Source organism: Atractosteus spatula, chromosome 26 (assembly GCF_055471065.1).
Source record: "Atractosteus spatula isolate fAtrSpa1 chromosome 26, fAtrSpa1.hap1, whole genome shotgun sequence".
NCBI classification, from domain to species: Eukaryota; Metazoa; Chordata; class Actinopteri; order Semionotiformes; family Lepisosteidae; genus Atractosteus; species Atractosteus spatula.
In genome coordinates, this window is record NC_142731.1 from 3,872,817 (window position 1) to 3,890,568 (window position 17,752).

At 43.2% G+C, this 17,752-nt stretch overlaps 1 protein-coding gene and 1 long non-coding RNA gene across 3 annotated transcripts; one reads left to right on the plus strand and one right to left on the minus strand.

Annotated features, from left to right (window-relative positions):
• Positions 1-1,542: 1,542 nt before the first annotated feature.
• Positions 1,543-6,593, minus strand: arl4d (ARF like GTPase 4D). Its single transcript, XM_088906208.1, has 2 exons — positions 6,122-6,593; positions 1,543-2,926 (listed from the first exon to the last, which is right to left on the minus strand). Exon 2 carries the CDS (start codon positions 2,753-2,755, stop codon positions 2,153-2,155), a length of 603 nt encoding a protein of 200 aa, XP_088762334.1. The 5' UTR covers positions 2,756-2,926; positions 6,122-6,593; the 3' UTR covers positions 1,543-2,152.
• LOC148814621 (uncharacterized) lies at positions 6,413-17,684 on the plus strand. 2 transcript variants are annotated; one of them, XR_016086106.1, is made up of 5 exons: positions 6,413-6,465; positions 10,725-10,809; positions 13,716-13,791; positions 15,989-16,074; positions 17,486-17,684. It is a non-coding gene; the product is annotated as an uncharacterized LOC148814621 (long non-coding RNA). The 2 variants fall into 2 exon arrangements; XR_016086105.1 differs by lacking the exon at positions 6,413-6,465 and adding an exon at positions 9,823-9,851.
• The last annotated feature ends 68 nt before the right edge of the window (positions 17,685-17,752 follow it).

Here is a 17,752-nt window from a genome sequence, read left to right on the forward strand (position 1 = left end):
AAAATGTAAGAGTACAGTATTACTTCTAGTTATCACGTGTCTTATAAATTTACACCTTCACTCAGGAGTCTTCAGTTTTAAAGCATCCCAAGATCCTTCATACTTGACGAATGTGGGCCTTGTTAGGGATTTGGAAATTTTCCCAACTGTTTTTTGTTTAGCTTGTGGAAATCCCGGCACAGTCAACATCTTTTTGAGGAGTCTCCCCTGATTGTTCAAAAGCGAGGATCAAACATGCAGCTGTTTATATGTACAGTCATCCAGTCGCCGTAATTGGTACGTATGAACCTAGCCAGAGTTTGTCTAACTCCGAATGTCTCCTGCTAATTATCGTTTTCGATAAAACCACTTCAAACGTCCCAGGCTGCACAAAATCCTTTGCCATAGCGCACACATTCACAGACACACATACTGCTGTTGGCTCAGGTTATGCCTTTGCCCCATGCTAATGAGACAGTTCCCTCAATGAAATCTCACCAGCTGTCCTCCTGACTTCTCCCATCTTGCAGAAGTCTGTTGTAATCCGCTAGCTGTACATGCAACATTAAAGACTTCACAGATAAACACTTGTTCCTCTTCATCCTGGGCCTCAAAGAATCAAGAAGCAAATGACAGAAAAGGTCCTAATATTTCTAAATGTTTTTCTCTTCTTGTACAGGTAAGGGAAGAGGAGACTCACCCTATTTTAGATTTGTGTAAAGCAGGTTGGATTTAACACTCATTCGTCCTTGTAGAGAATAGTTTTGTATGATTTTCCTACATGCAGTTTATTTTCATCCTATGTGGATTGCCTATATTTTTTTCATTTCTTCTGTTGTAGTGTTTTATACTCATTTTCTAAATTGAATTTATCTCTTTATAAATATTCCCCCTTCTTCAGGTTTATAAATCCTCTTAAGTGAGCCATTTACATGCGATTATGCTTGACCAAAACTGAACTGAACTTCAAAGTGATGAATGTGGACAGAAGTATACACACAACTCAATCAGTGCATCTAATGCAATAATCAGCTGAAGAAAAAGGCAACTGAAAGTCACCTTTGACGTGTGGTTATGATAGAAAGCTTTTAAGGACTAAAGCAGGGTAGGATGACTTTTAAACCATTAAAAGTCAACATTTAAAGCAAAAAAAACTACTGGGTACAGAAAGGTGAGCAACATCTTCAGTGTTTAAACTGCTTGAAACAAGTATAAATTACTCCCATAATGAAAAAGGATACATCATTCCTTGCAGCAAGACTTGCTTAATGGGTAGACTCAGACTGCATTACATGTTCATGAAATGTGTCATGATCCATCTCCAGTCTTGTAAGTTATTGCTAGATATTCAGAATAATAATAATAACAACAATATGCTGAACTCTTCTGAGGGATTGTTTTACAACTGGAAAAATGACATGCATGCATAACATTAATGACACAGAGGGTGTGTGCATCATGTAAGAAATGTTAGAGGGGAGACAGCTGCACTCTTGTGGGAAGGCATTGTACAAAACTGTTTTATGCATGAAAGCAAAAAAAAAAAACATCCGACAGCTGTTCTCATGTCAAAGTTCTCAATAATTTATTTACTCATAAGCATTACAAAAACATATGTACAGAGTGTAAAAACAGTCCATTATCACAACTACCACTTGAGCTCTGCAAATTGAGCAGGATTTCATTTCAGACACGTTGTCCACAACTACCAGAACAAAACAATTTTACTGTATTTCAGTGTTGACTGACATGGCCACTCCAGCCTCTATTTAAGAAAAGCTAGCACTGGCAAAACAGCCATCAGTCTTTTCAGAACGCATAGAACTGGCTTTTTTGTGAATGTGCAATTCAGTGTCTAACCGAGCTATGAACCTTAATACGCCCGCCTGGAGAAAAAAAAATATATGTCATACTGTATCAATGCCTGGGCTACATTCAGGGTGCTACAGCCTAGTACAGCAATCATATTTTCCTTGAATACAAAGGACTGCCTTACAGCAATGACTAGCTATGGAAGTTCAATACTGGGTCGCATAAAGGACAATTTTTTAGCTTTTGATTCCCAGCCCATCAAAAAATTGTTCCTTTAATTAGACTGGTGCAAATTCCTTCCATGTAAATGAACCTCAGAGACAGGTTCGCAAAAAGGTCCGTGCTCCCTTCCGGAAGTGCTTCATCTCCTCTTCTTGCTGTGCCTGAGCATCTTTTTCCTCTTCAGGATCATGTCGTAGAGTCTCTCCAGCCCGGGCTGGAGCCCCTGCCCGTCCAAGGCGCTGCAGCCCTGCACGTGGTGCAGGGTGGAGGCGCTCAGCTCGTGGAGGGCGAGCACCTTCTCCACCTCCGTCACGGACAGAGCCGCGGGCACGTCCTGCTTGTTGGCGAGGATTAACACGGGGACCCCCTGGTTTTCGGAGGTGCGGGTGATTTTGTGCAGTTCCACCTTCGCCTCCTCCATGCGCTCGGCCTCGGTCGAGTCCACCACAAAGACCATCCCGTCCGTCCTGCGGGTGTAGGACTTCCAAAGAGGCCGCAGTTTCTCCTGGCCGCCGACATCCCAAACCTGGAAAGTGATGGACCGCGAGTTGCCCACGGCCACTTTGACTTTTTCCGTGTTAAACCCTTTGGTGGGAATCGTCTCGACAAACTCCCTCAGTTTGAGCCTGTACAGCAGCGACGTTTTGCCCGCGGAGTCGAGTCCGATGACGACCACATGCAACGACTGGAAGTTGGGCAAAAACGGCGTGTTGGGAGCGATTTCCGTGAGCTGGTTCCCCATCGCAGCTCGAACTCAAACGCACGTATTCCCGCTGAAGTGCGTTAGCAATCGGGTGCCAACTTCTTCTGATAGCGCTGTTTAAAGGTGCATGGCCTTCACACCTCCTTCAAACGACTGGCGGGGAGGTGGGGGGATTCTGGAAAGCAGGCGTCTGGAACCGCTGCAGAGACCCTATCAAAACCAAAACGAAACATCAGGTTAAGAGGATTTATGATCTACAAATATAAAACCGAGCGAACCCTTCCGACTAAGGTGGCGTCATCCGGCGTAAAGAGAGCAACGCTTTCACAGATGAAGCATGTAATTAAAAGCCCAGATACAAATTAAACAGCGTGTAATTATCAGCACTAGAAGACCGTAATCCAAACACGAAACACTGGTTTGGCGTTACAGTCGCTACTACTACATCACGCTGATTTGAGCAAAACCGTCGATGGGTTTCTTCCATTTTAACTATTGTATTGGTCTTAAGAACATTAATGTCCTCTATTCTCTTAATTTCGTATTTCGGATGTATACCGGGCGTCTATCAAGGCAGAAAGTCTGAAATCTTCGTTTGCAAGATTTAACTCCCCTGCACACGAACTCCTGTGTACTGTAAACTGGCGGACAGGCGGCAGTGAGCATTAACTCGTCCGCCTCAGGAAACAGGGTGTTGGGGTTCACAGATCATCCCCCGCCCCGGGCTCAAAACACCTCATTCCCACCTCCCCGCCCCGGGCTTCCAGATCAAAAAAAACTTGTTGAGCACCCCCGTCACCCTTTCCTCAGCCTAGTACATAAACACCGTGAATAATTAAAAACGTGTTCACCGCTTCCATCAAGCGCGATATTTACACACGGGTCTCACAAAACACCTATACATGACACGGCACTATACTCTCAATTGCACGTAGCTTGTAGCAGTTTGCGTTGTGGATAGACTCCACAGAATTCGATCGTCCTATCGACTACCACAATATCCCGAGGTTATTTATCGAATTGTAGATTATATTCCCAAATTCTACCATTTAGTGCGCAGGGAATGAAAATAGGACAGGCACGGGCTACAGTACAATCCACAAAAGGTAATTTCATGATAGGTGGTATCTTAGGAAAAATACTTTCACCGCTTATTTTTATATATATATATACAGTGGTGTGAAAAAGTGTTTGCCCCCTTCCTGATTTCTTATTTTTTTGCATGTTTGTCACACTGAAATGTTTCAGATCATCAAACAAATTGAAATATTAGACAAAGATAACACAAGTAAACACAAAATGCAGTTTTTAAATGAAGGTTTTTATTATTAAGGGAAAAAAAAATCCAAACCTACATGGCCCTGTGTGAAAAAGTGATTGCCCCCTAAACCTAATAACTGGTTGGGCCACCCTTAGCAGCAACAACTGCAATCAAGCGTTTGAGACTTTTACAGCGCTGTGGAGGAATTTTGGCCCACTCATCTTTGCAGAATTGTTGTAATTCAGCCACATTGGAGGGTTTTTTAAGGTCATGCCACAACATCTCAATGGGATTCAGGTCAGGACTTTGACTAGGCCACTCCAAAGTCTTCATTTTGTTTTTCTTAAGCCATTCAGAGGTGGACTTGCTGGTGTGTTTTGGATCATTCTCCTGCTGCAGAACCCAAGTGCGCTTCAGCTTGAGGTCACGAACAGATGGCCGAACATTCTCCTTCAGGATTTTTTGGTAGACAGCAGAATTCATGGTTCCATTTACCACAGCAAGTCTTCCAGGTCCTGAAGCAGCAAAACAGCCCCAGACCATCACACTACCACCACCATATTTTACTGTTGGTATGATGTTCCTTTTCTGAAATGTTGTGTTACTTTTATGCCAGATGTAATGGGACACACATCTTCTAAAAACTTCAACTTTCCACAGTCCACAGAGTATTTTCCCAAAAGTCTTGGGGATCATCAAGATGTTTTCTGGCAAAACCGAGACGAGCCTTTATGTTTTTTGCTCAGCAGTGGTTTTCGTCTTGGAACTCTGCCATGCAGGCCATTTTTGCCCAGTCTCTTTCTTATGGTGGAGTCATGAACAATGACCTTAACTGAGGCAAGTGAAGCCTGCAGTTCTTTGGATGTTGTTGTGGGGTTTTTTCTGACCTCTTGGATGAGTCGTCGCTGCGCTCTTGGGGTAATTTTGGTCGGCCGGCCACTCCTGGGAAGGTTCACCACTGTTCCATGTTTTCGCCATTTGTGGATAATGGCTCTCACTGTGGTTCGCTGGAGTCCCAAAGCTTTAGAAATGGCTTTATAACCCTTTCCAGACTGATAAATCTCAATTACTCTGTTTCTCATTTGTTCCTGAATTTCTTTGGATCGCAGCATGATGTCTAGCTTTTGAGGATCTTTTGGTCTACTTCACTTTGTCAGGCAGGTCCTATTTAAGTAATTTCTTGATTGAGAACAGGTGTGGCAGTAATCAGGCCTGGGTGTGGATAGAGAAATTTAACTCAGCTTTCCAAAAATGTGATAAACCACAGTTGATTTATGTTTTAACAGGGGGGGGGCAATCACTTTTTCACACAGGGCCATGTAGGTTTGGATTTTTTTTCCCTTAATAATAAAAACCTTCATTTAAAAAACTGCATTTTGTGTTTACTTGTGTTATCTTTGTCTAATATTTCAATTTGTTTGATGATCTGAAACATTTCAGTGACAAACATGCAAAAAAATAAGAAATCAGGAAGGGGGCAAACACTTTTTCACACCACTGTAATTTATTATTTTATTTAGTGCCTTTTTCACCAAGTAGATGTTAACAGGTATAAATGTATTAATTTCAGAAGACTCGACCGCCTGACGTTGTAGAGGGATCACCGTTCAGTGTATATACGGGTTTACTACTGCGGACGGGGTGCCTATCCAAGTTAAATCTATGAAATAGAATGCTTTAATTCCCTTATGATTAATGCATTCAACATCATGAACCTGCATTAAAATTGCTGTTATTCACTCTACGGTTTGTACACAGCAAGAACCACACCGTAGTTAGCTTTTATTCCGTAGCTAGGGAGCGTAAACAAACAGGAATGAGTTCTTGAGATAATCCAGCACGGATCTTGCACGCTATGTTGTAATATCTCCGAGAACATCTTAGCACAATGTGAACAAGGCACCACATTATGTACCTATACTCGTTCACGGATATGATTATTTAAACGAAGATGGCTTCATTTTAAAATGATAAGTGTATCTCGCTGAATGTGTTTGAAACACACGGGTAACAATTTAAGAAGATGCTCACTGCGGTGTTGCCCGGTGGACCGATACGTATCGTTATTTTACCTTTTTTTCAGTATTTGTATGAAGGCTGTGGTAAGCTTTTTTCGGACAAAGGAATTAGCTAAGCAATCTTACCTTTTATTTGCTTAGAATCTCCCAGTAAAACATAGCTTCACTACAGCGCCGGTGACAATCCTTAAACACGATGAAGGCTCGCCCAGCAATCCCAGATCCCCAAGCAACACAGCGCTCGTCTCACAACAACGTCTTCTCTCGGCTGTTTCTCCGCTGGTGTGGAGTAATACACAGTTGGCGCAAGAGGTGGAACACGCCCCTGCGTGACGTGACACAAACACGCAACACGCTACAAAGAATCGCTCCTCTCGCCCCCCATTCCCCGTGGTTTCCTTAAAGGGGAATTGTCACGTTAAACAAACAGCCAGCCCTCGCACCTCCACGTCTGAAAGTAGCCACAGGGGGTACGCCTTTGTTTTCTTAACGGTTGCCGTAGATGTAGATGTAAGAGCTGTACTTCAGATGTACTTAAGCTGTTAGGGCTACCTCTTCTTGAGCACTTTTGTCTGTGGGCACACAAAAAGCCTAAATCAATAATCTCACACTCCGGGCCACTTCTTACAGTCTGAGTCAGCTATCTTGTCGCGCATCGAATTGGCGTTCTCGCACATTCCGTGAATTGTTTTATCGCTATTTTCTAGCGGTTTGAACTATGGCTAGTGGCTTCTTCACTCGACTTCACACTTCCACGGAGTTTTCCGTTCCCGATAAATTATTCTTTCAGACAATATTCAGGCGGCCCCTGCATGAAGTCTCTATTTTCAGACCCGAGAGGTACCCAATATTATGTCGGTCATGACTAAAGGCTGAATCAGATTGTTTTGAAGCAGAAGACGCTGTGTTATTTGTGCAGTCTTCCAACAGCAGTTACGAATTATTGCCATTCACCGCCGCAGTGTTGTGCCGTGACACGGACCAAAACACGCAGATCTTGCTGGAATGTAAATCTTAGCTGCTGGGAGTGGAGTTTGAGAAATTGTGCTCTGCAGGCTGAAAAATAAATATTCAAACCAGGCGGAATTCTTGCACGCAGACAGGGTTGTTTTTCCGCTCTCTCGTCCGGGAGATTGCATTCCTTTGCGGAAGAAGTGTGCGGATTAAGTTCTGTTGTGAACACATTTGGGGGGGAGGGGGGGAAGTTGGGGTTCGGAGGTGCCAGGACGGTGTGAATTCGACACTACTCCGTGTGAGTCTGGTGTCCCGTCCTTTTCATCTCCGCCGTGTCGGGACACGGAGACAATAGGCTTATTGCAGTACAGGTCGCGTATAACTGCTCTAAACCCAGCTTTAATCCTTTCCTCCTTCAAAACTCACAACAGAGTAACTTACAAACTGCCACAGGGGCTTCAGACGTCGTGTTTAAACTATGGCTGGGAAACTGCCGCCCCTGTGTTTTTAGTTCTGAATCCGCGTGTTCTTGTTTACTGTTAGGTTATCCCATCCCTCACAATGGGAGATTTTTCCACATTCTTACTTAATGCATGAAACAATGTGCGTGTTTCTGGTGCCTTAGGGGTTGAAACCGTTCTGGTACCGAGATCATATCGAAATAACAGTGGAAAACGCCATGCTCTGACAATAATCCATACGAAACCGGGTTTGCGGTGGGGGGTATTTGATGTACGAGGTATATGAGACAGGTACAGACAAGCATGGCTAAAAAAATGGTTCTTTAATCAGATTAAGAACAGATTTTCATTGGAAAGAGGCAATGTTCCAGTGGAAGACAAACCAAAACACATGGGTACTAGACACTAGTCACGCTTTCATCTCATTTCAGTTCAAAACAACAAGGGCAACAGACGTCGACAAACAGCTGAGCAGCAAACCCTACACGACAACGCTACAAAACAACCTCTTTTTATTTTGGAACCTGATTTAGTTAACGAATTTCCAAACGCTTCAAAAGGCGATTTTAAAACGGCGTCATTGCGCCCTCGCGTGTTTCTCTTGAGGTGAATTTGGCACAAAGTGAAGGAGCTGCTCTGTGCTTCCAGTCATTAACATTTATCTCGTTTTAAAATCAGCGGACACTAAGTATATTAACTCCTTCTGCTCAGACAGGGTGGGGTATAGAGACACACCCAGAGAAGATGAAGGGGCTTTTGAGTGTGGGTGAAAAATCAACCTTTTGAATAATGTTTCTCTTCCTTCTCCTGTCTGAGGAATAATACGGAATTTACATCGAGCTGCTTAGATTAGACTTGACGCCACTCATTAATATTAATAAACGACAAGAAAGAAAAGTAGACATCGGAAGTATGCTGATTAACGCAGTTAATTCATTCATTAACTAGGTGTTAGCGAAAGGCGTGTAGTATAGCCCGAAGCTTTAATTTTGGTGTAGGCAGGCAAATGCAGTAGACATGAAAACAAAAAAAAAACGTAATTTTAAAGTTCTTTAAAGCATTAATATTATGGCGTCCACATTATTGATGCACTGTACATTAGCAATATCCAGTTTCGCGATCTGAAGACCGGTTAAAAGGGGCGCGTTGGCGTTTCAAAGACCGACACAGAAATAGTAATACCGCAGTTAAATACTTCCCATTGCTTTTAAGCAGCCAAGACTCTGTTGATATACTGTTGGGTCTATTGGCCTATACTTATCCTAAATTAAAAAAAATAATTGGGCAAGAGGATTAAACCTAAGAACAAGAGGCGCGTCTTTACGCAAAGGGTTGTGGAAGTCGTGAACAAGAACCAGCGTGTCTAAGGTGGCTTCGTTGAAAATCTCTTAAGATGCTTGGATCACTTAGTCATTGGCAAGCCGTGGAGATATGTGCTGAATGTCTACCCCTTGTTTGTAAGCTTCCCCATATTTCTCTGTTCTTTAAATCTAAAACAGGAATTGTTTTAATACAAAATACCACCGTCTATCCACCTGTTATCAGAAAGCTGTTTATTTCTGGTAAGGAAAGGAAGCATATGGCCTAGGGCCGAAGAAACGTAAGAAAACAAGAACGGTTAGAATAAGGAGGACATTCAGCCCAATTAGTCCGTTGGGTAGTTAGCAGCTAATTGATCCGAGGATCAGCCGATTCGCGAGAGGGTGGCAAGGGTATCGGATTCGACAATATGGCTGGGGAAAGACGTGCCTCCTGGTTCTTGGTTTTCAATTTACTGGATAACCTTATCAGGACGCCAGTGGGTTTGCAGCACACAGAAAAATCGGTAATGATACCCAACATGTGAGGAAACGCTACCCCAACGCTACTAAAAGCAACAGGATAGTAATGGAAAATCCTCTATTTATAAAGGATCTTACCCATTCTTGCACCATGATGGTTTGTCGTAAATCTCAACAACAACCCTACAATTTTAGTACAAAAACAACTGTATTTATGCTGTTTGCATTTTATATTATGTAAGCGCTTCGCTTGGGAAGTTCGCCAGTGTGCGTTGGCTGCAAAGTGACGAGGAAAGGTTGTTTTCCACGCTGAAAAGGTAGAAAGAAGTAACAACGTTTCGGCTCTTTAGCGTGGACGTAACCTGACTTGTTCTGTTACATAAGAGACCCGTTACGTGGAGATGAGCTTAGTGTCAGCCCTCAGTGACCTCACTTACAGGCGGGTTATTGATTTCTTTCAGCCACAATGCGCCTCGCCGAGTCCGGTTTGCGCGTCCAGTTGCTTGGCAACCGTGCAGCCCTGCAAGGGCGCATCTCTGGCTGTGCCGCTGTCCCCCGCAGAGCGCTAGTAATAAGAGCCGGTGCTGGAGGACAGCCTCACTCCCAAACAGTAGCTCAACTTTGTGAGTGTCCTCGGCTTTCTCGTATCCAGGCTTGGTAGTAAGTTTTTATTCGTTTGTTAATTTTTTATAATGACTACAAGCTGTTTTCTGATGCTTTAACAATAGACAAGTTTAGAAAAAGTAATAACTTAGAATTCGTGAATATACTGTCGTACACGTATATTTATAGTACGTGAACAACAATCAGGATTTTTTCAGAAACTTATCCAAAGAAGTAGAAATATCGGGGTGTGCTGTACTTATTATTACGTAGTATTAAATACGTCGCCGCCACAATCAAATGCAAAATGCTGAATTCTGGTCCAGGGTGTTATTTCTGTTTAGTGATCACTGTCCCGTGCTTCATGTTGTACTAATAAGGCTTAATAACATTTAAATCACATGCAACATTGAGGGCAGAACGTTTCGTAAAATTGTTTTAAAGACTTTTAGGGTACAACACAGTGGCTGCGTGCTTGAAATGAATGGCCGTATAGCAGTGGCCAGAGACTGAGTGTGAGGAAATGACAGCAGGTAAAATCGTCTGTCCTCATAACGGAGTCCAGATCTGGCAAATGAGAGCTGCAGCTGAGCAGCCCGACCCTGAGCTGAAATCCCTCCACGTGTCCGTGAAGCAGGAAGGGTTTGCTATTAAGAGCGTCTTATATCAAGATAATGAGAATTCCAATTCCATGAGCTGCAAAGCTGGCTGGGATCAATTCTGCAGCAGCAACTTCCAGCGGGCCATGAGCATTACCTTGATTGCGAGTATAAATCAGTGCTACATAAAACCTGCATTTGTCCCTCCTAACAAAGGCGCCCTTGTTGCGCCTTCCAGTCATTAATCTGGCGTGGTGGATAGGTACAGGAGGGCTATCAGGTTCCCCTGCCTGCTGGAGGCTGGTTCCGTGATACGCACACTCCCTTACAGATGGTGGGATAAAATGTCAGCCATGCACTGGGAAGCCCGCCGCCGACAGGCCGTCCTGGATCGGAGGGTGGCCAGGATGAGACAGGTAGGCGAGTGAATTATTCATTACCGCGTAACTCGAGTGTAAAAAGCACTCCAGGGAATCGGCTGCGCCACTCGCGTCCTCCTGATATCATTCTCAGCTTACAGCACCACCAATGCACCCCCCACAGTGCTCATCTGAGACCTGTTACCATATTGCTGCCATTGAGACAGCTTTGTCTGGATTTGCAGAATTCTGTCTCATTAATACGAACGTCTGCTCGAGCAAACGGCAAGAGCGCTGCTCCAACCTGGTAGGAAAGATGTCGCAATATCATATGTAAAAATACCCGATGTCTGCTGATATAGTGGGGTGTCTTATTCGTAGATAAATCACAATATATACACACTTGTCACGTTGTATGTACTATCAACTCTGGATCTTTAATTAAACAAGGATTCCTATGTAATCAAAATCATGTGGCTGGGTAAGCCTGGGATGATTTAAAGTGAAGGAAAAGATCGGCTTTCATTAAGGTTTGTTTTCTTTACAATCAGTATCGGTATTTGTTCGATTTTATGTTCTTGCAAACCTTGAAGAACCCTTGTACACAACGCCCGCTGGAATAATAATAGATTATGTCTAAATCATCAAGATGAACATTTTGTACTATTTAGTACTTTTAAAACAACGAATACAAGCTCCTTCTTGACCCTGGATTGGATAAAGTGTTCAAAAAATGGACAGATGGAAAACATGGAAGCATGTTGGCTTCTGTAACGTCACTTCAGTGGTGTGCAAAGGGGTTTTACCTTGAAGACTTCAATTATTCTAGATCTATTGAGTGGGAGCTCAGTGGCGCAATACATCCGTCCATTTTCTAATCCCTTAATCCAATACAGGGTCTTTGGGGAAGTGGAGCCGATCCCAACAGGCAACAGGTGCAAGGCAGGATACACCCCGGACAGGAAGCCAGTGCGTGGCAGGGCACACAGACACAGACACACACACTCACACCAGACAGACAGACCTACAGACAGACTCTTTTCCTGTCCTAAAATTCCACAGCTCCTCCTGGATTTCCACACAGTCTTGTTCTGATAAAGTCCTCTTATTGATTAGGGCTGATTTCCCCAGAAGCCTATTACCCTACGAGTACCTCCTTCAACTGTGGGAAGAAGCTGGAGCACCATTAGGAAATCCTACACAAACACTGGGGGAAGATACAAGCTCCTCACAGGCCGCACCCCAGGTCTGGAATAGAACCCAGGGCCCCAGCAAGGCAAACTACCGCACCACAGTGCTGCCTACATCTGTAAACATGTTGATCCTGTTAGTTATAGAAAGACCAGCTTCACCCCCAAACCAATGTCTGTGCATAACTGTCGTCTAGCCCATCTCCAAAGACACCATTACAAGAAGACACACCTACAGGTTTTAAACTACGGCTGGGCAGGTTGCAGAGCGTAGACACTTTATGTACTGTTTATATGGTTCCTCCAGGCACCCCCACCTCCCTTTAGCAAGATGGGTATTCAGAACGGCTGACAGAATCCAAACTCCCTCATTAGGCAAATTAAACTCATTTTTCAGGCTCTCTATGTTACTCGTTGCCTCCAAGCAAGCCGAATCTCTCCAGCATCAGCAGGGCTGTATAATCGGTCTTTATGAGGTAAACAATATCAGAGCTGTCTTTTTAATGGCATGAATGTTATACACCACCGCACATATCACTTCATCTGCGGTTGAGTGGATGCCAATGAAATAAAATTGTAGTTGCAACAAAATAATCTACCTGAACCAACTCTGGTTCAGAGAGGCTTAGGCATTCTAAAGAGATGCCGTTTACTTTGGGTTTTTTTTTTGCACTTCAGAAGTAGCTGCATTTCAATTTAAAATTTAAAAGTATTATTTCAGATAATCAGGCTGCAGCATCTGTACAGAACACGCACTGGCTGAAATATTAGCAATCCCCACTGAATAACAACAGTCTTCTTAAAGCTGTATAATGTGTTCTGTACAAAGGGTTTAGACTGTAATCTGGTATTTGCCACCCATTATGATCCTATTCTTTTTGCAGTGTTGCCTTCCAAAATCTCCCATACCCGATGTAGCCACCAAGACATTATGTTCATTAAGACTGTGGGTTCCCAATATTTTGGCCAGCAAGTGCGTGTAAATCTTTTTAAAGTGTATTTAAATTTAGTGTGAATAACACTGAAGCAATTTCTATTATGGAAACCTTTTGGTGTTTTTACATGTTTTTATTGATTTCACCATATAATAAGGATTGAATAATGAGTGTACTTTCCATGTTTGTATCAGACATGTCTATGTCTGGGTGATGAGACATTCAATGACGTTTACTAGTCATTACTAGACTGCGGTAAAAGCTTAACCATTTCCAAAATCAAGGTAGTGTAAATTAAGGGTAAAATTGAGGGGGAAAAAAAACTATGAATATCCAAAATACCCACACAAACCCATTCAGAATGAATTGCAGTCGCATTCCTTGAGGAAAAGAGTTAAAACAAAAACCACCGTGTTGCAATTCAGAAGGGATTCTTCATAGCGACACTATAGGAGCCAAGGGATAACTTGCTACAGGTGTTTTACTCCTGCTGATAATGACGAAGTGAAGCCAGAGATCAATAATAGCTTTCTGGCTCACCATTTGAGAAAACTAGGTCATTTACCCCTCACATTGAGTGGGGTCCTAGCTTTTGTAGCTGCTAAAGCTCCTCAGTCTGCACAGCGAGGAGGCAGCAGCAACTTTCAGAGATGTCTGGAGATTACAGGGAAATGCAGGGCCCTCGAAGAAGGACTTTTATTATTTTGAAGCCTGTCAGGGGAAATGAGGCAACACAGTACTCGGCAGAACCGAGGCTCCCCGCCACTGAATAATGCAAAGAATAGATCTCTCTCCTACTGCCTGCAAAGCAGACTGATCCTAATCCTCTTTCCTGCAGACTCAGAAGCTCTCCGTGGAGACGAAGGCAACGGAGGAGAGCGAGATGAGAAAGCCTGTGAAGTGTCAGGAGCCAGGTATGGATTTGGAGAGGAGCAATTACTCCAATGGCTGGGATTCATCTTTATCCTGCCACCCAACACACAGGCTTTCTGATTTCATCAACCGGCCTGGGAATACAGCCATGACATGTTCACGTTTCCCCCATTGGCTCATGCAGTATCCTTCCCCTCAAGCCTAGAAAAGATCTGAAAATGGATATGGCAGAATCATCTGCTGCAGAAGGCGTGATACAATAGAAATGAAAATTTGACAACAGTGTAGTACTATTAAAGTGTACAAGGCACTAGCAGGCAGTAACACAACACACAAGTTACACAACACTCTGGATGGAATGATGGATGTGGTATCTGGTGTATGAAATGGGACCTGTCATATTTAGGTGGTGTGTACCAATCTATGCAGAAGAAACCAAGACAATGTACTTTCTTACTGATCGGATGAGAAGCTACAGTGGCCTTATCTATTTGGTGTATTAAAGAACTGTTTTGTATGAACTTCTCAAAACTGTAAAACATAGACAAATGAACTTAAAGACTGTTTTTCTTTTCTCATATTGCCCCCAGATGACTATTTCATTCTGCTCAAATACAGGACAGGTCTGTTCTAAAATTCTTCTCAAAGTCCCACGGCCTGGATAACTCCCTGAAGGACCTGGAGCACGGCAGAGTTAGACTGTGATGCACCAGCTCCCTGCAGTGTGTGGCAGGGGGGCTTGTAAATGGCTTATTCTCCCTGCCGTTCAGCTGGTGCACTTCACACTGTGTGCCAGTGGAAGAGGCTGGCTCGGGAGGTTACAGGGTGAGGAGAGACAGAGAGCTGGCTCTGGGGTGTCTTCAAGACTGCCTGGGACCCTGATAGGTGGGCGGCAGCTTTGGTGGGACTAAGAGAGTATTTACGGGTGCCTGGGAGGAGCCTAGTCAGAGACAGAGCTGAGGATTTACAATGCTCTCTTTATGCGTATTTTTATGCTCTTTAATTTTGGTAAATAAAAGTGCTAACCTGTAGTATGAGGTCCAGAAAGTGATTCAGGCAGCTGCACAATAAATATTACAATATTTATTGTACAGCTGCAACAGTTCAGCTTTAACAATAGACCAATGTGTCCTGTTTGGATAAAATGCAAAGGTGGATACAGCTTGTAGGTTTGAAATGACAAATCACCAGTAGCTGTAGACAGGATGTCTGATTTCATCTACTTTTGTTAGTAACCAAACTTAACATGTCGCTTATTTTACATAAAGCTAGCACATTTGTGCCTGATGTAGATAACAAAACGCTTAGTCAGCTGTTCAGATTCAGAAGAAGAAACTAAAAAGGCACTGAAGCCTTTCAAGTTACCATGCTGTCAAGGATCAGCAGATACCTACTTCAGAGCTGGCACAGTCAAAGTAGGCAGCACCCCAGCTGGGATAGATGCTGCCCCACTTTGTTGGCTAAGTATCCATGAACAAAACATTAAATATTGATCACTGCACATACTGCATCTCCACACTCTACTGTGTGGAACTAGCGGACAGAGCTCTTCTGCAGTGATCCAGGGAGAGGCCATACTGAAGCATTATCCCTTGAGCTGGCTCTGCAGGGCTCACTATCAAACTGGCAGGCATTTTGCACACTAAACAGCACTAAGTCACAACCTTCATTATTTCAGACCATGAGGTACTATCACCTCACTGGATGACAGGGAAAACCTACTGGTTTTAATCAATCAGATAAAAACTTACTATAAAAGAAATATATGGATACAAATGACAGGTACATTTATCCTGAAAATATCAGATTTTGAATTCAAGGGTTACTGTTGCCTACTTTAACCACATATTTATTCTGTGTGTGTGTGAAACGGCTCTCCCTGGCTTGAGAAACAAATAGCATGGATGTGCTCTTTTGTGCCTTTCCTCAGTCAATTCAATCAGTCAGCAGTCAATCACTTCTTTTCATACAGCAGTTCGTCACTCAAAGTTTTATTAAAAACATTCCAGTACTGGTGCCAGTGATGTGTGGGCATCCCGCTGTCATGTCACAGCTGTCAGAAAAAGATGAAAATTTGATCTCTCCTACAAAACAGCCTTTGTTCTCAGTATTTTACCTGACAACTGCAGAAGATTTCCTCTCTTCAAGGTGCACACACCCCAGTAAATGAGTTCGAGGGCCTGCTTGCCCACTGCAGGAACTATGGCCTGTGTGTAGCAGACTTCTCCTTTCTTTCAGCACAGAACCTGAAACCTGCAGTTCACAGTAAATCGGAACCCTCCTGCAACGAGAAGTACAGTGCAAAAATAGAGAACAGATACACTGTGAGTACCGGCTCAGAGAAACCTTCTATCCATTTTCTAGCCACTTTAACCAGTTCTGGAGCTGGAGTCTAAAAGTGAAAAAAAGTAAAGTAAAAGTATTTAAAAACAAGTTAAATAGAAGTATTAACAAGCAAGCAGATCAATGTAGTCATCAGTCAGCACTGGAGATAAAGAGCTCAATAGCTGGAGTCTATCCCAGCAAGCAACATGCACAAGGGGTACACCCTGGACAGGACACCAGTCCATTGAAGGGCAGATAAGACACAAGCACATAGACACCGGTGCTAGCTTTTCCCAGAAGCCAATTAACCTACCAGCCTGGGTTTGGACTGTGCAAGAAAACCTGGTTGCACACTTGCAGTATGAATTCTAAGCCTATTCAAAAAGCCCTGACCACATCTATATATGAATAATTGCTTATATCAGATTAATCTGCATGTTTTCTTGTTATTGATTCTTATAAAAAAGTAGTAATTTCATTTCAGTGGTGAGCACTTTTAGAATATAAATGTGATCTTATAAATTGTCGTAGTGCAGTTCATCTGTTGTGCAAGTAAAGGAACAAGTAATAGGTTTATTCCATGCTGAAAAAAAGAAGAAAGAGAACACAACGTTTCGGCCGTGGAGCCTTCTTCAGGTGTGAAGAAGACCACCTGCACAACCCACCTGTTGTGCAAGTATACCACCTACCCCTCAATCTAAATAAAATTCTCCAGAGCAGTGGTCCTAACCCGTGTTCCAGAGGAACATTTTTACAGAATTTGCTCCAGCCCCGTTCTTAATTACAGGCTGGGAGATGTCAATTTTTTTATTGGGGTAAATTTGTAAACTTGCTTTTAATGCTGAAAAGGTCAAAGGGGATTAGTAATGGGTATCAACCCTAGACTGATTTCTGAATTTCAGCACTGCCTTTATGAAGTCCTGTTGCCTGAACTGTGAGAAACTAGCACTCTGCATATGGAAATAAAATCACTCACTGTTGGAGTGTGATATAGTATCATTCCCATCTGCATCTGTTCAATTGATCAATTAGCAAGAGCAGGTTAGTCAGAAATAAACTGAGAACAAGCTCCTTAAAGTTCTATATGCTGAAGGTATTGGAAAATGGATCCTTGGAGATAGATATTTTTGTCATTCAGGAGGGACTGAAAAAACAAGTTAAATAGAAGTATTAACAAGGAAGCAGATCAATGAAGTCATCAGTCAGCACTGGAGATAAAGAGCTCAGCTGGAATTAAAACTACAGCAACAGACAGTGTTCCAATGTTTCATGACCAGTGTTGGGAACCACTGCTGTAGACAACACTAGACGCAATCTGGAAACTAACCCTGCTATAAGGTCTTCATTGTAAGCAGCACAGACGCTGGGTCAGTGCAGTTTTCTCACAACATTCTCTCTCGTCTGTTTCAGTCCGTCCACTATTCCCAGCAGTGGTGAACGTAAGGCACTCTTCCCTGTGCCCAGCAGACGCCTCTTTCTGCACTTCCACAGAGGGGTGTTGTCTCCTCTCAAATACAGAGCCAGACAGCGGTGCCCAAACTCCTCTTCAACGCTGCTCCTGTAGTTCAACACCACACCACTGCACCAGTAAAGGAATATCAACAAATTATATCAAAGTTTCTGCCTGATGTCCTCTTTTTGTCTCCGGACCATGAGCTACCACAGTTCCATAAAATC